This window comes from Scophthalmus maximus, chromosome 16 (assembly GCF_022379125.1).
Source record: "Scophthalmus maximus strain ysfricsl-2021 chromosome 16, ASM2237912v1, whole genome shotgun sequence".
In the NCBI taxonomy this organism is placed as follows: domain Eukaryota; kingdom Metazoa; phylum Chordata; class Actinopteri; order Pleuronectiformes; family Scophthalmidae; genus Scophthalmus; species Scophthalmus maximus.
The window spans coordinates 6,565,001-6,589,471 of record NC_061530.1 but is presented as its reverse complement, the minus strand read 5'-3'; the positions used below and the strand labels follow the sequence as shown (position 1 = coordinate 6,589,471).

General features: G+C 47.4%; 2 protein-coding genes across 7 annotated transcripts in view; one reads left to right on the top strand and one right to left on the bottom strand.

Annotated features, from left to right (window-relative positions):
- The first annotated feature begins 2 nt into the window (after nucleotides 1–2).
- zgc:194990 (uncharacterized protein LOC568410 homolog) lies at nucleotides 3–6,935 on the top strand. Of its 3 annotated transcripts, none has more exons than XM_035612584.2 (10): nucleotides 3–922; nucleotides 2,735–2,831; nucleotides 2,915–3,013; nucleotides 3,090–3,197; nucleotides 3,280–3,438; nucleotides 4,134–4,274; nucleotides 4,549–4,600; nucleotides 4,963–4,989; nucleotides 5,536–5,562; nucleotides 5,677–6,935. In XM_035612584.2, exons 2-10 carry the CDS (start codon nucleotides 2,769–2,771, stop codon nucleotides 6,234–6,236), a joined length of 1,236 nt encoding a protein of 411 aa, XP_035468477.2. In that variant the 5' UTR covers nucleotides 3–922; nucleotides 2,735–2,768; the 3' UTR covers nucleotides 6,237–6,935. The 3 variants fall into 3 exon arrangements, with proteins under 3 accessions (XP_035468477.2, XP_035468476.2, XP_035468475.2); XM_035612583.2 differs by having other exon boundaries at nucleotides 2,656–2,831; XM_035612582.2 differs by lacking the exon at nucleotides 3–922 and having other exon boundaries at nucleotides 1,163–2,831.
- A 117-nt stretch (nucleotides 6,936–7,052) lies between these two features.
- itgb4 (integrin, beta 4) overlaps nucleotides 7,053–24,471 on the bottom strand; it is a 25,395-nt gene continuing 7,976 nt past the window's right edge. For 3 of the 4 annotated variants that reach the window (XM_035612574.2, XM_035612573.2, XM_035612571.2), the window contains 38 exons: nucleotides 24,279–24,471; nucleotides 24,104–24,200; nucleotides 23,811–23,982; nucleotides 23,041–23,304; nucleotides 22,849–22,938; nucleotides 22,654–22,776; nucleotides 21,604–21,771; nucleotides 21,438–21,514; nucleotides 21,084–21,292; nucleotides 20,873–20,976; nucleotides 20,689–20,784; nucleotides 20,388–20,511; nucleotides 20,128–20,253; nucleotides 19,526–19,644; nucleotides 19,376–19,409; nucleotides 19,076–19,270; nucleotides 18,826–18,929; nucleotides 18,667–18,725; nucleotides 18,462–18,485; nucleotides 18,200–18,348; nucleotides 17,880–18,059; nucleotides 17,621–17,769; nucleotides 16,875–17,082; nucleotides 16,454–16,771; nucleotides 16,117–16,277; nucleotides 15,822–16,002; nucleotides 15,350–15,487; nucleotides 15,086–15,268; nucleotides 14,863–14,991; nucleotides 11,851–12,018; nucleotides 11,605–11,754; nucleotides 11,036–11,209; nucleotides 10,089–10,238; nucleotides 9,792–9,980; nucleotides 9,545–9,700; nucleotides 9,290–9,454; nucleotides 8,390–8,509; nucleotides 7,053–8,294 (listed from right to left, as the gene is read on the bottom strand). The exon at nucleotides 24,279–24,471 is cut by the window's right edge and continues 12 nt beyond it. In XM_035612574.2, the coding sequence (XP_035468467.2) occupies nucleotides 8,164–8,294; nucleotides 8,390–8,509; nucleotides 9,290–9,454; nucleotides 9,545–9,700; nucleotides 9,792–9,980; nucleotides 10,089–10,238; nucleotides 11,036–11,209; nucleotides 11,605–11,754; nucleotides 11,851–12,018; nucleotides 14,863–14,991; nucleotides 15,086–15,268; nucleotides 15,350–15,487; nucleotides 15,822–16,002; nucleotides 16,117–16,277; nucleotides 16,454–16,771; nucleotides 16,875–17,082; nucleotides 17,621–17,769; nucleotides 17,880–18,059; nucleotides 18,200–18,348; nucleotides 18,462–18,485; nucleotides 18,667–18,725; nucleotides 18,826–18,929; nucleotides 19,076–19,270; nucleotides 19,376–19,409; nucleotides 19,526–19,644; nucleotides 20,128–20,253; nucleotides 20,388–20,511; nucleotides 20,689–20,784; nucleotides 20,873–20,976; nucleotides 21,084–21,292; nucleotides 21,438–21,514; nucleotides 21,604–21,771; nucleotides 22,654–22,776; nucleotides 22,849–22,938; nucleotides 23,041–23,304; nucleotides 23,811–23,982; nucleotides 24,104–24,200; nucleotides 24,279–24,471 (5,577 nt within the window). In that variant the 3' untranslated portion in view covers nucleotides 7,053–8,163. The remainder of the gene's footprint in view (nucleotides 8,295–8,389; nucleotides 8,510–9,289; nucleotides 9,455–9,544; nucleotides 9,701–9,791; nucleotides 9,981–10,088; nucleotides 10,239–11,035; nucleotides 11,210–11,604; nucleotides 11,755–11,850; nucleotides 12,019–14,862; nucleotides 14,992–15,085; nucleotides 15,269–15,349; nucleotides 15,488–15,821; nucleotides 16,003–16,116; nucleotides 16,278–16,453; nucleotides 16,772–16,874; nucleotides 17,083–17,620; nucleotides 17,770–17,879; nucleotides 18,060–18,199; nucleotides 18,349–18,461; nucleotides 18,486–18,666; nucleotides 18,726–18,825; nucleotides 18,930–19,075; nucleotides 19,271–19,375; nucleotides 19,410–19,525; nucleotides 19,645–20,127; nucleotides 20,254–20,387; nucleotides 20,512–20,688; nucleotides 20,785–20,872; nucleotides 20,977–21,083; nucleotides 21,293–21,437; nucleotides 21,515–21,603; nucleotides 21,772–22,653; nucleotides 22,777–22,848; nucleotides 22,939–23,040; nucleotides 23,305–23,810; nucleotides 23,983–24,103; nucleotides 24,201–24,278) is intronic. The other variant, XM_035612575.2, reaches the window with a different exon arrangement.

The window sequence follows — 24,471 nt, the reverse complement described above, 5'->3', positions numbered from 1 at the left end:
GGGGGGGGGTCGCATCATCTTTGACTGATTGGTCTTTGACACAAGACGTCGAACACTGAATCGATCAAACCAACGGGGCTTATTCTCTGTATATAAGATAGATCCAGTGGTGACATACTGTCCTCTCAACATTGAGACAGCATGCTGCCTTCAAGGACTCCACGTAGGCTCCAGACTGTTGCCTCAATATTATTTTTATTATTAGGCCTTTTTTAGATGCTTGTGTCTCTGTTTAAATTAAAGTAAAATAGCAACCCTATAAAAAAAAAATATAACACTGCTAAAAAAATGCTGTGTGCTGCATACGGTTGTTGTATAGGCTATAGTGAAAAAAAATCTTACATCACCATGATGTCATGTCTGAATAGTCTTTTCCATCCATCCAACCGTCCATTAGACAACACCTCTTATGTCTAGCACACAATTGTTACAGTTTGAGGAAACGTACGTGCTTTGTATTTCGAAAGTAGAACAGCGAATTAGCCTGATATTGACGTTGGTTGTCCAATGGCGTTTATCATTAATATTATTATCGTAAGTATTATTATTAACATTAATAATGGCAATAATATTATTATAAATGTTATTAGGTTGATTAAATCAATCCTAAAGAAATCCAGCATACAAGAAGGAGTGCGAGACTTCGCTCTGAAAACCAAGAAGCGTCATTCTTGTATCCTCGTTGCTCGGCAATGGCGACCCCTCGTGGCCGTCCCGTCGCAGCGCAGCCCGGGCGGTGGGGATAAGAGCGCGCGCTGCCCCCGCCTGCCGCAGTTGCACTGTGTCGAGATGAAGCGCTGCACCTCGCGAGGATGGCGGAGCTCTAAACTGACCAACTGACTGACTAACCAACCAGCCAGGGGTTTGAGGATAAACATCGCGCAAAGTTGATCTGCGGAGAGGAAGCTTCACCCACGACAAGGTCAGAGTTGAATGTGTATTTTATTTCCCACCCCGTTATGTCTGTCGGTTATTATAACATCTAACTGTGCCGCCGCCCCCGCCGCCGAGGGCGAAACGAGATGAAATCACTTGTGTTACATGACAGTTCGATCGTCCCTGCTCTCTGCAAAACAAAACAGCAGTTCATTCGGTAAACTTTATTTATATTTATTCATATCGTTGAACTCTCGCCCAATGTCAGCTGGGATTGGCTCCCCCGCGACCCTTAAATGGATAAAGCGGTAGACGATGGATGGATATCGTTGAACGACCACTTCAAAGAAGAAAAGAAAAAAAAGATCCATTATGTCAATGGCAAGACTTTAAAGAGAGGAACCCGTCCCAAATGAGCACGAAGATGCATTTCAACGTCGTTTCATGCGATCATAAAAAAGAACGCATGTGTTGTGTTGTCGCTCGCTGTGCGCGATGGATTACAGCCTGTTTGTGTCCACGCAGGCAGCGGTTGGGTCTGCCTCTCCCCGTATAGACAGTCGCTCCCTGGGGTTTGTGTACAGAAATGGCACCGGTGATAATCCTGGATTTTCCTCTAATCTCCCTGCTTCTCTCTCCAGCGCGCGCGCGCACGCACACACACACACACACACACACACACACACACACACACACACGCTCCTCCGCCGGCCACCTCCACCCTCTGCCTCCGCCGCCCAAAATAAAAAACCTCCATCATAACCAGCAGTGGATGTGTGCGCCCCTCAAACTCAACCAACAAGTCACACAGGACAGGGGATGTGCGGTTGCCCCCCCCCCCCTCCCCTTTAATTTTACACTGGGGTGTATTCAACTGTCACCACACTGTATCTACTTGATGAGTTAACAGGCTCAGGGGCTCACAGCTCCACTGTGCACTTGTGTGATGTTTACATGCACACTTTGGCACATGTCTACTGACTTGGACATTTCCATCACTGTCAGTTTGACTGTCAGTCAACCAGTGTCAACGTGGAGAGAAACATGCCCATAAACATGAATGAAATAATTCACTGTATCATTTGCTCCATCGTCACAGATCAGTCTTCACTGTGAGTTGATGCAGGTTTGTTCTCTTTGACAATGTCCTCACACACTCCCAGTTCAATATACTCTTTGCACTTCAGGCCTTTTGAAAGTCGATATAGCAGCATCCTTTTTTTGGCTGCCACCCACTACATCACAGCAACCCCCCCGCAGCATCAAAGTGGCGTGCAGGGGTGGACTGCTGAATCAACAGCAAACCGGTCCAACAATTCCCCCGCACCCTCTCCGCGGCGTTCTGAAAAAAAAGTGCCCCTCGCTGCTGTCTTTGAGGACTCCTCGGGGGAAAGGAATTTTCCCATTTCAAGGCCGCGATCGAGACGCATCGTCCCACGCGCGTCAGGAAAAAAATCCTGTTACTGTGCAATAATTTCTTTTATTTCTGCCTCGTTCTGCATTTGTTCCTGTGTTTGCCCTTCACTTTTTTCGGTGGGGGTTCTGTGTGGGCAGAGTCTTTTTGTCCTCTCACCTCTCCACAGTGTGTGTGGGTTTTTCTCTGAGGGCCCCATAATGAGCTCCTCTGTGGGCTTCAGGTGCGGAGCTGTGATGACGGAAAGTTCTGCAGTGCTTTTCTCTCTTCGTATCTCTCTCTATACACACACTTTTTTTTGTTTTACCATTGCTCATAAATGACCCATCTCTGCTCTCTCTCATCGGTTTGTGCGGGGGCGACAGGAGCCCAGTCAGCGGCGGCTCTGCCCCCCAGCACCCGACAGAGCGAGTGCCAGCGAACGAAAGCTTTTTATTATCGCAGCACAGGGCATCGGCCTCGCTCTCCGCCTGCCAGCATGATGAAGGACTGCCTGCAGTTCCTTGTTGAGCCGGCCAAAAAGCTCAAGATCCGACTCAAGGTACGGCCATGCCACACTTTGCACGCATCTTTGCAAAAAGCCCTCCCGCTCGTGATTTCTGATCCTCTCCTCCTTTGCTGCAGGAGTCCCGTAAGCGAGTCAGACACGAGAAGAAGGAGCCGCTGGTGGAAAGTCAGCTGTTTATCATGGAATTGGCCCGAGAGCTGAACAAAATTTGCCAGGTAAGCTCTGCTCGCCTCTCCGTCGTTCGTACTGAACCCACAGGCGCTCATTTGTGTCTGTCTTAATTTTTCCTAGAGGTCAAACATCCTAGGCCACATCTGGACCAGTGAGGACATCTGGCCAGCCAGCGTGTGTCGGGATTTCATCATGCAATGGGCCGCTGTTTTGGAGAAGAGAGTGCAGGTGAGGTGCCATGTGTGTTTCCTGCCCAGCATCACCTCGAGATGTTCTGCCCCTGCTGAATCGTCTGTGCTCCCTTGTTCAGCCGAGGATCATCCCGTCCGAGTACCAGTATGAAAAGCCGGGGAAGAAGGACTGGAAGGGTCACCTCCTCTGCATGCTGGAGGCAGGAGGGGAGTGCGACATGGGACCTCACAAGAGGGTCATCATGGACTGGACAGGGGGGATTAAAAACAGGCCCCAGGTGACTATGCCGCAGTGGATGTCTGGCGATAGTGTGTGTGTGTGTGTGTGTGTGTGTGTGTGTGCCAGCCTTTTGTATTCCGGTCGCTGGGCGGCCTGTTGGTCAGTCTGACCCAGTTCCCTCCCTGCATCTGATAAAGATGATTAAGCTAAACCCCTTGACAGTCATCCCATCATACTTGTAATGTCGTGCCTTCAGGACAAGCAAGGCGATTATTTTCACGATCGATTAATCTGCCGTTTATTTTCTCGATTAATCGATTAGTCGCGTTGTGAAAAAATGTCGATCGTGTTTCCCAAAACCCAACATGGTCTTCTGTTTTGTCCACACACCAAAGATATCCAGTTTACTGTCACAGGGGAGCAAAAAAACCCCAGAAAATATTCACATGGAATATAAAAACCAATTCCATTCATAAAAACTACTTCGAGTAGTCGATTACTAATCGATTTACCGATTGACTGTTGCAGCTCTAGTCTTTTTGTTGAGCGTTATGCGACATAAGCTGTCGTACCCTCCTTTGCTCACCACTGATATGCTCCTTTGTGGGCACGTGTGTGCTGGTGTGTTCGGAGGTCGGGGGGGGTGGGCGCCCATTTCTTCGGCTCTGCCTGACTGTCTGTAACAGTCAGATAGTGATGATGAACCGGAGCGTTCCGATTAACGCCCTCCCTCTTCCACTCACCTCTGTCCAGCCCACCGTCTGGCCGGGTGAGCCTGTGCTCATGATGCTGGACGACCTGGAGTTCCAGTGGAAGAGGGGCCGTCTCCCCAACCTGCTGCCCGCCGTGGAGCTCGTCATGCTGGCCGTGCTGAACGCCGACAGCCCCGCCAAGGTGCGGATGTCCGTCACAGTATTTCCCTGATGCTAGGTGCCGTGCTTTTGTGTTGTGCTCAATGGATCAATTTTGGTTCTTTTGCTCTGCCTGAAAAGTAAAAAAAAAAGAAAATGATGGTGTCACTTCATTAGCATATGTTGTAAGTATGCTACATAACCAGCAGTTGTGCTCTATCTCATTGTTCAACTCACCCTTTGGCCGGTTTGCCTGTGTGTGTGTGTGTGTGTGTGTGTGTGTGTGTGTGTGTGCGTGTGTGTGTGTGTGCGTGCAGGCGGATGTGACTAAGCAATGGCTTGTGGGGAAGCAGAGGAGCCAGAGGATTGGTGAGTGGATCAGCGACTAATCATTTGAAGCATATCTTCTTAAAGTATTCAAGATGAAGAGCAATTAACCCCACCTTAAATAAACATCTGATGATAAAAAAAAGGAATTCAGTCAAACCCCCCAAGGTGCTGAAAGGCCGACTATAACACCACAATTGCCCCGTCGTCGTTCATCAGTCGTTTTAAGCAGGAGTGATACTCGATGAATGACCTGCATTAGAACTAGTCAGTATTGATATGTGATTAAAGGATGATGATTGAAAGCAAGTAGGCGAAGGAGCGTGTTGAAGGATTTCGGGGCGATGAATGAAACACTTGGAATGTATTCCTGTGATCACAGTCTGATTTGTTTCTCCTTTCAGACGCCACCCGCTACATCCCCCACAGCGGTAAGTGAATGTTGTTTGACGTGAGCAGTGCAACTGATGATTATTTTCATTCCTGATCATGTTTCTTGATCAGATATCATGATATATGTTAGAGCCGGACCGATATATCGGCCGATATGAGCCTTTCACGGACATATTCGATAAGCAGCGCTCATGTTTACCCATGTGACATCTTTTATTGCACATAATAAACAGTGCAGAAAAAAAAAATGCATTCATGTTTACATTTATGTTATTTGGTTGAATACATACTGCATTCAGAAAGATTGCGTATCTGGGTGATTTGAGTCATTTAAGTAATTTAATGGCCTCAGACATTTGGCGTTTGTGGCCATGTTGCACATCATTCACATGGTCATTTATTTGGAGTCGTGTTTCTGGTAATTTCATTTTTATTGGTTACTGCAGAGTCAGGTGATGATTCTCTGTGTGTTATTCACTACAAGTGATCTCTTTCACAATTGTACATAGTCATTTGATCAATCGTCAATGTAAAAGATATTTATTATAGCAGCCAAATGCTTGTCTCTTCTCTTCTCTTTCAAGTGTGGAATTGGATTTGCGATGCAGCAGGTAAGGAAAACCCCTTTGCACTGAAATAATCTGAAGAGGAATCACCTCTTTTTTTTTCCCCTCTGACATCTGACAGAACAATTTGTGATCCTGTCCTGTTCTGTCCCTCCGCAGAGGACGTCACTCTGGACTCGGACTCGGCCAACCCAGACCTGCTCGTCTCCGGCGACGAAAAGCGCATGCGATGCGGCCTGGAGCGTCGCGCCGCCCCGCGGTGCCAGCGGCGCTTCGACGGATGGTGGTGCGCCGTGGGCCAGGAGGGCTACACCTCCGGTCGCCACTACTGGGAGGTGGAGGTGGGCGAGCGCGACTGGCGGCTGGGAGTGGCGAAGGCGTCGGCCGTGAGGCGGGGCTTCCGCTCGCTCAACACAGACACGGGCTACCTGACCCTGCGTCTGGAGAGGGGCGCGGATCTGAAGGCGCTGACGGTGCCCGCCGACCAGCTGCCACAGAGCTTGGTGCCCAGGAAAGTCGGGGTGTACCTGGACTACGAGCAGGGCCAGCTGTCCTTCTACGACGCGGAGAAGCGCTCACACCTGTACACCTACAACGAGAAGTTCACAGAGGAACTGTACCCGCTGTTCGGCACTGTGGAGGTGGTGAAAGACCTGGTGATCACGCCCGCCGATGTCAGACAGCCGTGCCTCTGCCCCGGGCCCTGCCTCTGGAACTGAACTGCTCAACGCACACACCGACCACTTTTCAGTCCCGATCCTCAGCGGCCCACCGAGGTTGCGCTTTTACTTTGGTCTCTTATTTAGTGGGTTCGAATCTCGCGTGCTGGCTCCAGACCAAAGGTCTCCCTGCGGGCTGCCTCGGGAGATCAGGAGCAAGAACCATCATTCTGCTTTACAACTTTCTGTTACTCTGCCTTCATGGAGGAGGCAGAGTATTTATTTGACTATTTGTACTGTAAAGATGTCTATCCCAGCGCTGTTGACCTCGGAACAGCCTTGTTTTTAACCGAACGTTGAGTTTTCAGAAGTCCAAAAGAACCGTATATTTTTTCGTGTTCGACTGAAACAAAAAAAACAACACAGGTTTTCATGCCATACAGTAATCGCAACATGGATACGATGTTTTGATGACATTATTTTATGACTCACAGATGAAAAGTCACTTCAGTAAAGCACGATGGCACTGTGAAGGGATGTTCTGCTGCAGCTGATGCAGGCACATAACTGAAGACTGGGTTTGACGCATGCTAAGAGTTAAGTCTTGCTCTGTTTTCGCTTCTTGGTTTCAAGCTTCCTCAGAAGTATTTGTCAGGCATGAGCTCGTCTTGGCAGCTGTGCTTTTGTTTATTCGTGAAATGTATGAAGATGCTATTTTTGTTTCCTCACAAACATCTGAATAAATGAACTGGAAATGTTCCTTGTCTTTACCGTTCACACATTATTTAAACATATGATATTTTAATTTCAAATCAGAAACAGAATTGCATTGCAACATAAAAAAAAGACAATGCAAAAAAAAGGCAAGGTCAAAAGTTCGCGGCAGTTTTTGGTGAAAAGTTAATCCACTGTATCTTTATTTCTTAACAAAACAAGTCCTCTCAACACACGTTGTACAAAAGCATTTTCATCAAAGTGTGAGCCCCGAAATACAGTAGGTCATGCATTTAAGCGAATACAATCTTTCTGTCTTTACATCCCATTCCTCTAAAACATCTAGGTCTCATTGAAATGTTAATCCACTCAAAATGCAAAAATACAAATGCCTTGCAGGGTAAATAAACGCAAGAAACGCCAACTCGATGCTGTGCAGGACACATTTTTGAGTCTGAGTATAAAACATCTGAAATTCAAAAGCGTGTTACATCCGATAAAGTTTTAAGATCATCGTCATGCCCTTAGTTTGACAGCGGAAATGACCCTATATTTGGCATTAAAGATTAAAGTCAATGTCAGTTGGCTTGAGTAAAAAAAAAATCTTTAAAAAGTATGAAATATTCTTAAGAAAGCTTTATCACATTTTTATATAATAAAAATCTATGAACAAAAAGGCCCAAATACAGTGTCTGGATGCTCGCCACAGACACAAACAGGTGCATCTCAAGAAGACATCACATCACTCAGACGGAGCACTTGTCTCAGACGGGTGGGGACAGGAGACGAGGAGGGAAGGGTCACTTTGGATTACTGCACCACAGTCAGATTGCTGACCCATGCTGGCCTGTTTAAAGCCTCGGTGTGTGTGTGTGTGTGTGTGTGTGTGTATATGTTAGCAGATCTAAACCGACAGAGGGAGGGGCAGGCCAACGCAAAGTGATCTTCTTCACTGGAAAGAAACGGGAATGAAAGACTCAACTGTGAAAGTTATGGAAATGTTACGATGAACCTCATCTATTTAGGAGAGAGGCCACGGTGCGTAACAGACATGATAGAACGGCCTCCTCTCCATTTATTTACAGGATTACATGATATATATATAGATATATATAGATATCTATATATATCTATATATATTCTTTTTGGTTGCAGTATCTCACACCCACACACATAAAAATATACACTGATTGCGTGAAAGAGAATCTCAGATATGATTCCTCGTCACGCCGGACCTTTGGGGCGCTAACTTGGGCAGAGTTAAAATCATATCTTATGATTCATAAAACATCTTCTTTGTGACGGTTGTGGCTCCGGTGACACCCCTCTGAACCACTTCCTTGGTGATTTGACGAGTCACCATGCCGCTGGTCTCTGTGTGCTGCGTGGTCATCATCATCCCGTCTGTTCAGAGAGCAGAGCAGTGCATGTTGATTTGTGAATATATATATATCTTATTCATAGCAAGAACATTCCCGCAACCAAAACTGTATTTGTACCTGAGAAGTAAGGGTCGTTGAGCATGGTGTGTGAGACGTTGGTCCTTGTGCTGACTTCTGTCGGCATTTGGAAAACGTCCCTCCGCGTCATGGACTGGTTACTGTACTGAGACAATGCACCTACGGGGGGCGAGGAAGGACACAGATACAGATATTAGTAGCCTAAACAATACATGTACTAAACATTATGAGAAAGTGAGAGGAAATCTGAAATAGAAAATTGCATAACTAAATCCTGAAATATTGTCTACTCGCTATACAATGGGATCTGTTCAGTGTTGAGCAAAAAAAAAAAAAAAATCCAAAAAACTGACCAGTTAAATTGCCATGAATTTCTGTGTGGATATATTTTGGTGAACTTTCATCATACCACAGCCGAATCACTGGCCTAATTCCTACAAATTTTCGTGCTGAAATCCCCACAGGAAGAATCTCCAGCTCTTTAGGGAATTCTCTTGACTCCTTAATATCTTCCTTTGGTCAAAATGTCAGGTACTTAAACAAGATGTTAACTTTAGATCTCATTTCTATGAGACTTGGATTTATGGTGCCCAGAAGATGAACCTTTAAGTTTTTCCTTATTCCAACATCAGGGCCTAAATGTCCACTTGCCCTGAAATATATGGAGGAGATTATTGCCCATGAGCGGGTGAAAATGTTCTACTACAATCTTTGCTCAGGCCAAAATATTAATTCAGCATAGAAAATATTGCAAGGTTTAATAGGTAGGAAGCCATGCTGGGAAGGTGATAAGCACTTGTGTTTTAGGACCCTATGATATTTACTCTAGTGTCTTTTTTACAACAAAGTGTGCTATTTTAGTAGTTCCAGTGGCTGCCATTAACATTTCAGTCTCTGGCAACCAGCACGGGCGGCTTTTACCAGTAAAATTCATCTCACCTCCGTCTTGAGACTCGATGGTGATGATGCCCTCCCTCTCGGGACCGAAGCCCTGCGTGGTCCGAGCCTGGACTTTGAACTTGTAGGGAACGTTCTCAGTCAGGTTGGGAACAGTCAGGCTGGTCTCAGCGCTGTCGCCGTTCACCTGGAAGGAGCGCACGTCGCCTGGAGAAGACACGTCATGTCAGCGAAACACGCAGTCAACGACGAGAGGGAAAAAGTGAAAACTATTGCACGGTGGAAGTGCAGTCTCACCTCCGCCGTGCAGCTGTTCGCAGGTGACCACATAGCCGAGGATGTCTCCGTTGGGTTTGCGAGGCTTCTCCCAGCTGAGCTGCAGGGAGTCGGGGCTCAGAGCGGTGAAGACCAGGGGGCCTGGGGCACTGGGAGTGCTCAGAGTAAATGGCGAACCTGCGGTGAAAGACAAGCGACAGGGACTGCATGAAGGCATTGTTCCTGCGGGGTTAGTCTGCGGCGAAACAGAGTCCAACGGGAGCGGTACCTGGCATGGGGCTGAGGGGACTCTTGGGGTCGACTGCAGACTCGATGGTGATGACTCCTTCTCTCTCTGGACCCCAGCCCTCCTGGCTCTGGGCCTTCACCTTGAACAGGTAGGAGTGGTTGGGCAGCAGGTCCTGGATGATGACAGAGTTCTCCGCTGGGTTCGTCACATTGATGCGATTCGCGTCACCTGCAAGAGACGACACGGACTGTTTAGCTCTAGCAATAAAAGACTCCAATCCCAATACCCAGTGCACACTGTACACTACTGTTGTAGCAGAGTGTACGTTTTCTTTACCTCCATTGAGCAGCTGGTAGAGGACACAGTAGCCCACGATGTCTCTCTCACACTGGGGCTCCTGCCAGCTGACTTTGAGGGCAGTGGGACCCAGAGCGGAGAACACCAGTCTGCTGGGGGTGTCTGGGACACCAGGGGAGAGTCGTGCATCTGATGGGTGTTGGACAGAGACAAGAGTAAGAACAGTCGGATGGATGGGAACACTTTGAATACGTGGCGAGTCTCTGTTTAGAGTTAACCCGAGGTTGTAAAGGGGTCAAAAGAGTGAAGGATACAGTGAAGGATTCAGCCATTTATCTGAACTGATTTGGTATGTTAATCCACTTGCAACCGATATCTTTGCTTTCTTGTCAATTACATCAGTATATCATTAGATTGTTAGTAGGGACTGAGTGGACATGTATCCTCGTGCAGAGTTTTTTTTCAGCTCATTTAAGAAACTTAAAGCTGCACTATCTGATTTTATTCTGGTCACTTGGAGGAACATACACCTCACATATTATCATCTTACAAAGAAAATATGACAAACAGGTTGATAAACAGTTCCTTACTAATGGAGTTGTGGTTCTCACAAAAAAACCTGTTACGTACGCTAATTCTTCTCTGTGGGCTGAACATAATCCTTTCAAAGTATGGAAATCTCACATTTCTGAAATTGCAACATAGTTGAGTAGAGGTTTTCTGAGCGGTCACAGCATACAGAAAAAAATATTTGGAAAGAAGAAAATAAGATGATAACATGCGTTGGAAAGGGGTTGCCTGTAATTTAAAACGTAACATGTAGTGGCTAAAACATGTGAAACAGCAGGTGAAATCAGGTCCAATAGGGGAGACAAAGTATCAGACTCTCGGAGACGCAGGGATGGAGATGACTGAGGAGGAGAGCGTCACGCGTCGCACCCAGCAGACACCGCCAGTGCCGTCATGCCCGTACGCTGCAGACTTACCGTGGAGCACCCTGTCCAGATTATACAAGGCCTCGTGGACGTCTGAAGACTCGGTCCTGGCCCTCGGACCCTGAGGCAGGCTGTAGCCGAACTGGCTCTGAGAGCTGCTCTGCATCCCAGTGTAGCCGAACTGGCTCTGAGAGCTGCTCTGCATCCCAGTGTAGCCGAACCCACCTGATGGCGCATTGAGCAAGGGGGAATAGGAGGAGGAGGAGGAGGAGGAGGAGGAGGAGGCCGTAATGATAAAGGAGAGAGGCAAAGAGAAGGATGGAAGTGGCACAGAAGGATGGGGAGGGGCAGGTAGAGAGAGAAGTAAAAAAACAAATAAGTAAAGGTGGAAAAATGAGACAAGGGGGGGGGGGGGGGGGGGGGGGGGGGGACAGCGATAGTCAGCATAGCTCCTGCAAAGTCTCTGTACATAAGCCTGCTGTGCAGCCAATAGCCCCAAACCTGCTCATAGATGACCAAGCTATCTCCAAAGTCAAAGCCTTTCTTACACCAGAAGGACAGAGCTGATTCCTTTAACACTGACTTGCTCTTCCACTGCTGAGGGTCTACCTCAGGCTTACCAAGATCTGGAAACTTGCTCGGCATATCTCCCAGGACAATGGAGTCGCGGATGTTCTCGTCCATGTAGCCCCTGCTCTCTGAGCGCTTCCTCATGGTGACTTCGGATGTGTGCATTCCGCCTCCAATGAATTCCTGTCTGCGAGAGCTCCCTATGATGACGGCGAGAGACAAAAAGGATTAAAGCGGACAATATTTTTGGTGTTTTGACCACATGCCTTCTCAATGTGCCCGGCATCCGATCTTACCCGCCCCGGACATGTAGGTGGTGGTTGTGTCCGTGGTGAAGGAGCCGCCCGCCCCTCTGTAGTTTGAGCTCAGAGTGGACATGGGAGAGGATGAGGCCGACAAGTTGCGTGTCGCTGACCCCCCTGGGAAAAGGAAGTTCTGGTCCCACTTCCCATTCACCGTGTAATCTGAGAAACACCACAACCAGGGTGAGAATGGTCAAACGGACATTCAATAGTTGGCATTCAGGCACTGGCTGGACTGGAACAACACAGTGCCACTGATAGGCGATGCCTATAGAGAGGAAGCAGCAACACTTTATGACCTGTAGCTCCAGTCCTACTCACAGGTTAGAAACACAGCAGTGCAACAAATGTGCGCCATCTACAGGCAATGAGTGTTACTGCTGCGGGTTTCTCTGTGCGACTGCAATACATATTCCGTCTTTGTATTAAAGTCAAACGACTTCTCTCCTGTTTATTTCGTCGAACAGCATCTGTTTCTCCAGATAAAAAAACAAATGACGGTCACATAATTCAAATGAATCTTTAAATCTTGCAAACGCTGTTTGCGAGTTGTACCACAGCGCATTTAATTCTCCTGTGTTCCTCATCTTAGTTTAGATTGTTAGGGTGTTAAAATGCCCTAAGTGCAGTCGAGGCAGAGCTGAATGTCGGCAGCCTCACCTGGCTTTACCACATTTAATGGCAAATCATTCATACGTTTGGATTATAAGTCTGGCGACTGTGAGTTTCTCCTCCCAGCCCCTTAGTATAATGTCTGTACAATGTCTGAGTGAGACAGCAGGAGAATCTCCAGTGAATTTACAGTGAGCGAGTTGGCACGTTGATGACTGTAAACAAAAAAAAACTGCTTCCCACAGCAGAGTAATCAGATCCAATTTGCTGCCCTACACACACACACAAGCACCACCAAATTCTCCGGGGATAATCCTGCTGTAGCGAATGTGTCCTACTCAGACAATCCCCTGCTGCGTTCGCCATATGTGAACTCCGGAGAACGTCCGGACGTGATTCTGCGGATATTGTCCGGAGTTCAAGTTCATGAAAACAGCTTAAGTGAAGTATTAAGGGGTCACCAGAGTCATTAGGGTTCACCCTCTGGGTGCCATGAATAGGTCTTTACCAATTTGCATGGCAATTCATCTGATATTTTCACTAAAAACCAAAAACCTCAACCTCATGATTGCACTCTAGGAAAAAAGTCAGGGGATCACTTAAGTAAGTCTAAGAGACCAGAACTTTCTTTCCAAAATTGCACGAGGATCTATCTGGCAGTTGTTGAGATTTTAAGTGGTTTATCAACATTTCCGTCCGTGGAGCCACGTCGCTTGCGTTGACATAAGTGCAGCTGTGACACTGACATTTTCTGCAGGTGGTGCAAGTATTAGGAAAACTGCAGTATGGAGTTTTTTTGCCTGTAGGTGGCGACATCAACATGTCTTCATCTTTGGACGTAAACTTCTGCTGCTTTTGCTTTGGAAAGTGGAAAACACATCCTTGTGGTTGAAAAGGTCCACTTGTGACATGTGACCAAGTTTCTTTGCATCTACAAATGTTCACCGCGAGAACGAATCGAATACTGCCGCAAATTCAAGGTATCGTTGCCGAAACGGCCCTGCAGAGATGAAAATGCATTTAGATAGATAAGAACCCATTATTTCCCTACAGCCGCAACTAAGCCTACACACACACCCGACAGGCTGCCTCAAGGCCACTACCTCCTCAGTGGGATGGAGAGAGGACAGACAAGAGACAGGCACCGGGAAAAGCCTGCCCCCGATCATCAACTGGAGGCGGGGCAGTTGATGCCAGTGCTCCTCTCTGGGCAGATGGCGGCAGGATAGACGGGATAGGAGGTGCCAACTGGGGGCAAGGGGGACAAGGACGCAAGCCCGAAATTGAATGATTAGACAAGTGGTTATATTCCTGAGCAGATCGATCATAAAGGCAGAAACGCTGGTTACCCTGCCCGGCAAATGATTGGAAGTGCACAATAGCTGACATGCTAGCTCCCTGTCTTTCTATCTGCGGGTCTGATGGAGGAGTCTTCACCTGGCAAGGGTGTTTGGGCGTAGCTGGGGTGGGGGGTCTCATCTGAACTCGCCTCTGTGTCTGTGCTGAGCCGACTGGCGATGACGTCCACCTGCTTTTTCCACGACACCTTACGTAGATCTAGATTGGACCCCACCAACTTGACATATTTCCATCCTTGTATTGGGTGTCACAGGGTAGAAGCAAGGAGGCGGAGAAGTATCAAGTTTTCTTTTCTCACATATACATTACAATACAAATTGTCTTGGTGGAGAGCAGCAACATCAGCAATGTCTTTCAGCCAAAAGTAATAGCTCAAACATGGCTGCAGAAAGCAGGAGTGTGACAGCAGATTTATTGAGGGAATGCCTCGTGGTTTGTGATCATAAAGCATGTCTATCGCAGATGTCGATGGACGCATTGGAAGCAGATTTTCGCTGCTGCCTGGTCGGGGCGTTGCCTGCATGAATACTGCCTGCCAGATGGAAGTGATAAAACAAACTGCTGGGCTATGAGAAGGATGCCATTGCTGAGCATCACAACCATTCCAATTCTTCTTAATGCCATTCTATTAAAACGAGGAAGGGTATGAATATCATACCCACACAATTTCAGACTGAAACGAAAACAAGAGCCGATAAGAGAGCAGAAGAGGCCTAATCGTTTTGAGGTGTTCAGGAGAAGTCTCGCAAGCAGGATGACTTCTGACAACACACGATGCTGTCCACTCCCCCTCCTTCTGCCAGGGCGATGGTACAGCACATGTGGTAATTGCAATGTGGCATTCGCTGCAATAACAAAGCAAGCTGCCTGAGAGTACTGAGGATCCATACTACAGTGACAGCTCACATTCTGGAAGCCTGGCAGTCGCATGCGTCTTGACGCAGCCAAAGGTGCCTCAGACTAACACACTAGCACAATGAGTTTACTCTGTGGGGCGGTTAGGAGTAGCTTGTGGTCTTGGCTCTGGGTACCCACCATCACCAGAGACGCTGGGTGTCTTGGAGCCTGCGGGGGACTTCAGCACCTCATTGCTGTACATCAGGTAGCTGTCATACTCGTCTCCCGCCTCCGCATCCACAATGGGGATGTCTGGAATGATGGGGACTAGGAAGAGGAAGAGAGAGATATAAATCTTTTTCAGAGAAACAAGGGGCTCACAGTAAATGTTCCATGAATGTGCATTCGTCCTACGACTTACTGGACAGCGGTCTGGCCGGCTGTGATGCCAGGTTGATGGTAGCATCTCTGAAGGGGCCCCAGCCCACGCTGTTCTTGGCGCGGACCTTGTACTGGTAGGTTTGGGCTCTCTGGAGGTTCTCAATCAGCAGCATCCGCTTCTTGGGGTTGTCAATCTTGACTTTCTTGGCGGCGCCCACCGCCTCTGCGGGAGGAAGAAAGTTGTAGAACATGACGGAAATCTGTAACGTAACCACTTTTTTTTAGGTGGGACTGGGTGTCTTACTCTGTTCATCATTGATGGGTGTGTAGATGACTTCATAAGCTGTAATGTTGCCATTTGTCTCGGCAGGCTCCCCCCAGCTGACCTGAGTGACAGTGTGGCTGATGACATTGAAGGCCAAACGTCCCGGTTCACCAGGCCCTGGAGGGAAACAGAGCAGGAGTCTTTTTGAAGTTCAAACTTTGAGTAATTAAAACACGTGTCTACTGAGAGAGATTTTGTAATTATTTAGTAAGTAGCTGTTACCATGGGCACTATCTGTCATATGTAACTGCTGAGTAGCTAACTGAAGCAAAGGAAAAGAATAAAAGATTTAATATAGAATGTGGTTCACATGTCAACCTTGACATTTTATTAAACTGATGTTTAATAATGAGGTATACATTTGATTTTGACAGTTTTATCTGCACCAGTTATATCTGCTTGTATTTGTCATCTTTCGTGAACAGCAGTTGACTGAATACAAAATAATTACCATCCTCCAGGGTTTGACAGGTAACAATGTCGGTATTGTAGCCTTCTCCCATGGCATTGTAGGCGCTCACTCGCATCTCGTAGTCACAATAGGGGTAGAGGTCGGTCAACTCAGCTTGAGGCGTCTTCACATCTAATACCTTGGCGTCTTTCTCTGGGTCGCCATAAATCCAGTACTTCACCTAAAACACACGAGATGGGGAGAAAAGATATCAGTGTTTGAAATTATAGTGTTTGACAAATACAAATACGAATTAATGGAAGTTGAAGATTCTGATGGTGTCAGTTTGATGCACCTTGTATCCCATTGGGTTACCGGACGGTGGCTCCCAGTTGAGGTGAATGTTTCTGGGTCCAGTTGCTTTGGCGGTAGGGTTTGCAGGAGCGAGAAGGAGACCACCAGGGGAGGAGGCTTTCTGTCCGATGTTGCTCTTCATCACCTGGGGAGCCTCATAAGCTGCAGGCAGGAAAGCAAGTTGGGGGATTTACAAATTAACAATTAATAAACATTCACAAGATAGTGTACCCCTGTGGTAGAAGGATCCCTTCTCTCATCATATAATATCTGAGACGTCAAATGACCAGAAACTGTACAGAAATGTCAAGATATCTTGTCTTGCCATTGTATCTTACCTCCGTCCGTGACATTGACAAGGGTGGTCTTCCTCTCGCCAATAGAAGCATTACTACTTGGGTCAAACAGCTCAAGATGGAAAGTCTCCGGCTGGATTGGACCAGGATGGGATTTCGGTTCGATGACTATGTTCTTCTCCGTTTCTCCAGGGCCGAACTTCAGAGGGCCAGAGAGCTCGAAGCGCTGGGCCTTCTTGGTGCGCCATTTCACTGTGGCGGGGCTGTCCTGGTTCCGGGTGCGGACCACAGGGATTGTGTAGGTTGGTTCAGATGTGGAAAAGTTCTGGGTGCCCTTTTTGAACATCATCACACTGGGCTCTGGATGAAATAGGACATAGTCAAGTGAGAGAAGAAACCATCGCAATCAACGCTTGGACTGGGGGCAATGGTAACTGAAGTAAAACATCTTGCGTCCTTTCACCTGGTTGGTCTGCGATGGTGACAGTAGTTCTCGGGTAGCGTCCCAGTTTGGCGCCCTGTCGTGGGTTACTGAGGTCCATGACAAACTGCCTGACCTGTTTGTCCTCCAAGAGGCCATCTTTCTCCCCCAACTCCAGCAGACGAACAGGAACTGTCTTCTGGGTTTCACCAGGACCATAGGTCAGGTCTCCTTCCACAGTCATATAGTCCTAAAATACATAGGAGGACTAGATCAGCAGCTCAGTCTTGATGGAGAACTAAAAGGTAATCTACTAGACATCGCAGACTAGCAGCAACCTCTGAAGACCCTTTAACTTGGGCAAGTACCAATGCCATTGGAGTCAGGGTTGTCTTTCTCAAGCCACAGTGCGGTGTCAGCGGTGGATAATGATAATTTTTTAAACCAATCACAACCATTGTCCTGCCCAGGATGCAGGGACAGTACCCATGTACTAAAGTGTCAGAGGGGGAAATGAAATGCCAGAAAAGCCTTTCAAGTCATATGTCAACTGTGTAATTGCACAATCCAGATCTTATGTCAAAACTTGCTATTTTTCTTTCTATGTTCCTAGCTCGGGGGTTGTTGTTGATTTTGAAGAAAAAGTAACAGGCCTTAAGCAGAAGTGGAGGAGAATGAGTCAGGTTGAACATTATCCACATCAGAAAAACAAGACCATCCAAAATGTCTATATAGGTACAAAGATACCGCTCAGTTTAGGGAAGTGCATCATGGTCCTCACGCCTCACCTTTTTGTCCTTGGCTGTGAGGTCCCGTGTGCGGTACGTGACCTGCGTGCGTCCGTCCTCAATGATCTCTCTGCTGATTGGAATGTTGGCCACTCCATCCTGTCTGCTGTACGTGTAGGCCGGCTGCAGGAACGAGAACACACTGGTGGCTGCGGAGACAGAAATGTCAGAATCAACTCGTGAAGATTTCACATCTTTTTCGTCGTTTTAAAGTCAGAGTGGGTTCTGTCGCAGATGTATGAAGCCCGAGGTTTCACACCATGTTCTTTGATGATGGTGATGTTGACCAAACGTTTTCCGATCTCTGCAATGCCCAGTGGCACATCCATGGCCTCCACCAGCAGCTGCTTCTTGTCGTCGTCTTCATCCTTGACAAAGAGCGGCACGTGAACGTCCACCGACTCCACGTCTTGCTGGAACTCAATGGCTCCCGCAGCCTCTGGAGAGGAGGACCACACGTAACGGCAAGATGAATGACGAGAGTGATTAAGGTATAAGCTGCTCAGTGGAGATCAGAACATTTAAGTTTTCCTTTCTTGCACACATTCAAATAGTGAACACACACACACACACACACACCTCTGTCTGTGGCCACAGTGTAGTAGCCAGGCACCACTTTGAGGTCATGGAAGTTTCCAGACTGGACATTTTTCTCAGTGACTTTGACGATATCGGGGTAGCTGCTGCGAGGAGCAGACAGGACGGTGTCCATGATGGTGTAGTCCTGCCTGAAGAGCACAGGTGGGGCAGAGAAAATATAAGACATGTGTGACCTTTGGTCTCCGAAAAGAGAACAAGCTCAGTGTTGACTTGTCCCGCGGCGTGTTGATCAGAATGTTACCTTTTCCCAGCATTTCTCTGCAATCTGTAGGAACAAAAGCAGATATCAATTAGTGAGAGAATGGACATTTTCCATTTTTGTTTTAATTATAAGAATATAAAGAACACCGTGTCTTACAATGACAGGCAGCGGAAACAAACGTTGTAATGGTAATGTTATGGCCCATACTGTACGGAACTGGACGTGTGGTTTCGACGCATCTTACCTGAAAGCGGTCTTTTGCACCTTCTGCGCCCCGGGAATCTGTTTGTACACCTCGTTGAGCTGGATGGATGAAAAGTAAAACAGCACTCGGTGTCACAGTCATCATTCATACACTCACACAAACACGCTCAGGAACAGACGAGCACAAAAACCCACTCACATTATCGGCCACTTCCTTGCGGAGCTGCTCGGCGTCTCTGGATTCAGGGCGAGACAGGTTCTCAGAGAACAACCTGTTCAGTCGGAGGGAGACTGGGAACTGGACTATAAATGACGAAAGAGAAAAAAACAAACAAACATGTAAAGCTGTAGCTTCCATAGTTCAAAACATTGTCAATAATTTCTTTATGCTAAAAGCTGAGTTAAAGGTCTCTCGCCAAAGTTCGCTTTTAAAATGATGTGGCACTCACTGGTTTCTTTTGGATTCGGCTTCATCAGAGCCTGAGGGTGGTTGGGTGCTCGGTGTACATTATCTGTGACCTTCCAGCGGACCACATCGGTCCCTTTGGGCGGGCCGGTCCTCACCATCGGCGTGTCCAGATGGTCTGAGGTGAGCAGGGACTGTCGGAGCAAATACTCGTCCTCCTTGAAGCCGACCATGCGACCTGCAGAGAATACAACACCAGGTGAATCGTGTTCAAAGGGGTCCCATTCGGGAGGAGGACGGATTTAGATCTATACTGTCGCATGCAAGGTGGCGCGTGTCTCACCTCTCCTACAGCAAGGCAGCAGGGCAAGACAGCTCTGTTGCGGGTAGGATATGAGAATAAGATGAGAAAACAATTAAAGGCAGCATTTTCACCGTGACTTACAATCATATCAACCATTGATAGGTCTATTTGGGAAAAATGTGTTCATACCTGACAGCAGCTCTTGCAGCAGGCGCAGTATTTCCAGCAGCAGAGGAGCAGCAGTGCCAACAGTAACAACAGGAACAAGAGGAGAGGGAGCAACCACAGGAGGCTCGCAGGGGGACAATCTGAAGGGTCAACAGCAAAGAGGAGATGATGTCAGAAATGCAGCAATCATACACACAATACTGCGGCCAGAGGTTTAACAGGAATAAAAAAGAGAGGTGCTGTCATACAGCAAGTCCTGTTCTTATGGCATGCTGCTGGTTCCCAGTGACACCCCAAATGTGTCTGTCCAGACATAAAGTTATGGTTTATATTGTCCAGGTTTTGAGATGTTATCCACCCAAATCCAACGTCCTGTTCCACAAATCTCACTAGAATCTTTTTCAAGATCAACAGCTTTTTCATTTCATCAGCGGATAGAATGGGGTCACGTTTTATCAACGTTTTTCTTTTAATTCCTGAACAAATGAATCCACCGAACCACTCTATTCACGGGCAGGCTCCAGGTTATGTCGTTGGCGAAATGCGTCACGCACTTAGATCAGGAGAGTGTTTCAGCAACTGACACGTCGATGTATTCTTCACATATCCAGGCAGCAGCTCACCTTTCTTTTTGAGCACCTGAATCTCCAGGAGTCCGACTTTTGGATCTTTCGAGTCTTCGGCGGTGTAGTGGTATGTACAGTCATCATCCTCGTCGCGGAAGCTGCACGATTCAATCCTGCTATCCGCTGAAAACACATAAATACATATACATTTGGTGTCATGGTGTCATATTCATCACTATGACCTAACAGAAGGCAAGGTGTATACTGTATGAGAAGAGTGTATCTGTATAGCTCATTCAGCTCCTTTGTTCGCTTACATTCTTTGAGCTCATCCACCATTACAATTTGGAAGGGGCATTTGTCACAATCCTTATGCTTTCCCGTCTTCCAGGCTCGACACTGGACACAACTTCTCGTAGCCTCACACACACCCAGCTGGGCCTGGATGGGACACACACACACACACACACACATCAAAATACTAAACAGACACTCTAACTAAAGCTCAAAAGCTTGAAGCCTATACAGTATGAACATCATCAGGTGTAATATGAGGCATTTAGTGTTAAATACATTGACATGCATGGTGGCATCAATGAGGGAAATAAATCCACACACCTCGAAATTTGGCTCACAGGTTGAAGTCATGTCCGTGCCGGGGTTCCGACACTCGCAGCGGCCGCAGTTGCATACACCTCGCCCATTGCAGACACCCTGGCGCAGAAAAAAGGGTACACGGGCATGTGAGGTGGCGCGATAACCTCGCGTTCCAAACAAGGGTCGTCGCTGGCCCCACACTCACCCCTTTGCTGTCCAGACAGGTCTGGTTGCTCTTGGGACACTCGCAGGCGTTTCCATCCCAGCCTTCTGTGCATGCACACCGACCCATGACGCAGGAGCCACGGTCTGATGGGCGGTAAGGACGGGATTCAACCGCGTTATCATTCGAACATTTGCAACAACATTTGCGTCATAGACACACATCCACGCTCAACAACCAGAAACTGTCGCACCATTGCAGAGGAAGCCTCCGTATCTTAGACACTGGGTCTTGTCGTGCTGACAGTAGGGTCCCTCGAACTGATCTGGGTTGTAGCACACGCAGCTTCCACACTCCATGCAGTCGCCGCGGCCGGAGCAGGACTCCGTCATGCCCGGGCCGATGCACTGGCTGGTGTCCAGAGCTGAGGCGCTTGCGGAGCAGTTACAGAACGCACCCAGCCTGACGGAGACACGTGGACAAAGCGAAGAGGAGAAGAACTTTACAGAGCCCCGGGGACCTAAGGGGCCCATCGCTTAGCGATGGTGTCACAGCCCAGGTAAAAAAATATGGTATTTGTATTAAGAATTTGTAATAAAAGTATCACCAGCCATCAAAACAATGACACTTCCCGCACACCAGGTCTCCATTGCTGTGGCATTTGGCTGCTTTGGGGAAGGGAGTCTGTGGGGCGGATAAAAGAAACACCGGGCTTAATCTCCTTTCGGAAAAATGATGAGTCAATGACTTTCAGTGCCAACCGGCGCATCTACCTTCTCGCATTCGCAGGTCGGACACAGAACCGAGGCCTTGATGTTGACAGCAGCGTTGAAGTTCGTCGGCTTGACCCTCATTGTCCCCTCCTTGTCACGCTGGGCAACCTGACACACGGGCTTCTCGTCGATCATCCTCTCCGCCTTGAGACGCATCTTGAACTTGCCCTGGAGAAACGCGCGCGACATTTTAGAGCATGTGTGCGCACACAGAGCATTTAGCTGCGCGCGTCTTGGTACTGACCCTATTTGACTAGAGTACAACTACATGGCCTGGTTAAAAACTGACACAGATAATGCATGGGTTAAATTGGCCAACAATGTGTGTGAACTAATTATTCATTTGATATAAAATTGAATTGATAAACTGAATCTCTGTTGTCTTTGGCAACAAAATGACTCGATTTCTCCTGATTCCTCCAAATGTGACACTTCATTAGATCCCGTGTACCTGACAATGTTTATGTATTTGGCAGGAGATAGAAGAACATATATTAAAAGTAAAATATCTTCTTAATAATTGGGGGGAGGGCGTATATGAAGTCCTCGATTTCTGCTTTGTTAGATCCATTTTTTTTGGCAGATGGCCTCTCATTTGGGTTTCTTTGCTTTTCCGTGTGACTGAATAAAGTGTGCCTTCAACATGTGCCGCAGTACTGTGAGGGGGAAACAGTTGAGAATGGATCAGGTGACAATAGAGATGGCCGTCGTGTGAAACGTGGAACACTGAGAAGTTCAAGAGGGACGGGAAATACAGTAGAAACTGTTCTGCGACGTTAAATTAACCTCCTTGTTTAAAAAGTTTTTAACTCATCTTTTTCCCCCTCTGAATGCATATTTGTGAGAAATAGTGAGTGAAGAGTGGAGAATATTTGTGATTCAAATTTCATTGTTTTTTACTTGGTAAATTGGCTTTAATTACCATATTGTTTTTTGGCACACTCCACCAATCTAAGGCCTTTTATCTTTTAAAAATGAACTTGGGGGTCTTCTATATACATGTGTATTTTGTGATTTAATTAATTGCATGTGTCTTGTTTTCTCTCTTACTATTGCTCCAGGCTTGAAATCAAAGGCCCCATAATCTGCAACGCTTCCACTGGCGGTCAAGAACTTAGCCTTGAAAGCCTTGGGTAGTTCCTCTGCACGGATGCTCATCTTCGAACGGATATTCTGAAAGGACACATGGGGACGTGAGGAAACATGTCTGATTGCAGCCATTTGAAAAAAAAGAGCTTGTTTTACCTTGAAGGCGGTGCCCATGACCTGCAGGATGTTGGATGAATCCTCATGCAGCATACCAACCTCAGCAATGGGGAAATACTCCTGGAGTTTCTACACAAGACAACAAAAAAATAGAAATCCTCGATCCAAACTCTGACTTGAACCTTAGCCATCATGGTTGAGGCGCAAACGGCACAACTGGAGCCCACCAACCGTGTAGTATGTGAAGGAGTGGTTGGTGACGGCAAAGATGGGGATGATGTTGTGTTTGCCCAGCAGACGGATCAGTGTGGGAATTGAAGGGTAATCCTGATGTATGTCCTGCGTGTATTTGCCCAACGCGTCCAGGTGGCAAAGCTCGTCGTTGCGCGGCAGGATGCCGGACAGCACGTTAGCGCCGTCGGCCTCGTAGTGGAAGGCGGACTCGGTGGAGAAAACCAGGAGATGCGTGCTGCGGTTGCGCCAACCGATTTTATCCTGGAAGGAGAATACAAGTGAAAAAACGGGAAGCAGAAGATACAGAGGTTAGGAGAGAATGAGGATACGTATGGTAACAGAAATTAAAAGATTCCACTTTTGCTGTAAAGGGAAAAAATAAGGATCACTCCCATGTTGAATTTCCCTTCGCTTCATTCCCAAGATTGTTAGAAGTGCAGCAACTGATTTTTTTGTCCATCTGGGGGCAGTGGAAACAAGCTTTGAACATTACATTAATATATTATAACCTTGTGAGTTGACATGGGGAGCATTTTTTTAACCTTTTGAGCAGATAGGAAGCAAAATGATGTCATGTTTGTATCCACCTGGTAAACGTAAATCCAAGATTTCATCCAGCTGCTTGCGTCTACCCTCATTCCTTGGAAGAATGCTATGCTCTTTAGCTTCTAGCAGCTCTACTGTGTTTACCAGCTCATCCCAAATTGCGTCTTGTCATTTGGCGCTGGGTGAGTGGAGAAGCGAAACAATGAGCAGATCTTACTAACCCCACAAACTGCAGCCTGCAATATGGCATCGAAGCCTCCTTCGGGTGCGTCCAGGTTGCCAGAGATTCTCTGTCCCTGGAGCCTTATGGAGAAGTCCGACACGTTGTTGGTCAGCTTGATGACATTTTGGAAAGAGAATGGCGGGTCACTGTTGGGCCACGGCATCTCAAGTCTGAGAAGTGAAGGAGGAGGGCAGACAGAAAGGAAAAAAGACAAGAGGACATTTGGTTTACACCCCACGGTGTACATGCTCCATCTACCCAAGTGTGTCCATCGCATATATTCTCTCTTACTTGGACGGTCTCATGTCAGTCTGGGGCTCGATCACTTTGTCCACAAACTTCCCGAAGCCGATGGTGAAGTCGTTTGACAGCGTCCCCACCAACAGAGCTACAGAACATACGTTCCGTCAGTTTAACATCGACAGCAGTCAACACGCCACATGTCGCCGATTCGACGGACGCTCACCCAGCTCCTCGCCCATCTTCTTCAAGTTGGCCAAGTCGTCGGCCATGGAGTTGGAGAAATCCATAAGAATGTAAAGATCCAGAGGACCCTTGGTAGGAGCAAACACCTCCACGTCCACCAGCTTCTCCTCCCCCGGCAGAAAGCTCATGCTCATCAGCTGCGGAGACACCTGCGACTCCTGGAGCATCATGTT

Coding starts and splice junctions, on each gene's coding strand:
- zgc:194990 (XM_035612582.2), top strand. CDS start 2,610: ATGACCCATCTCTGCTCTCTCTCATCGGTTTGTGCGGGGGCGACAGGA. Junction 3,014..3,089: donor AGCTGAACAAAATTTGCCAG/GTAAGCTCTGCT, acceptor AATTTTTCCTAG/AGGTCAAACATCCTAGGCCA. Junction 4,601..4,962: donor GCAGAGGAGCCAGAGGATTG/GTGAGTGGATCA, acceptor TTCTCCTTTCAG/ACGCCACCCGCTACATCCCC.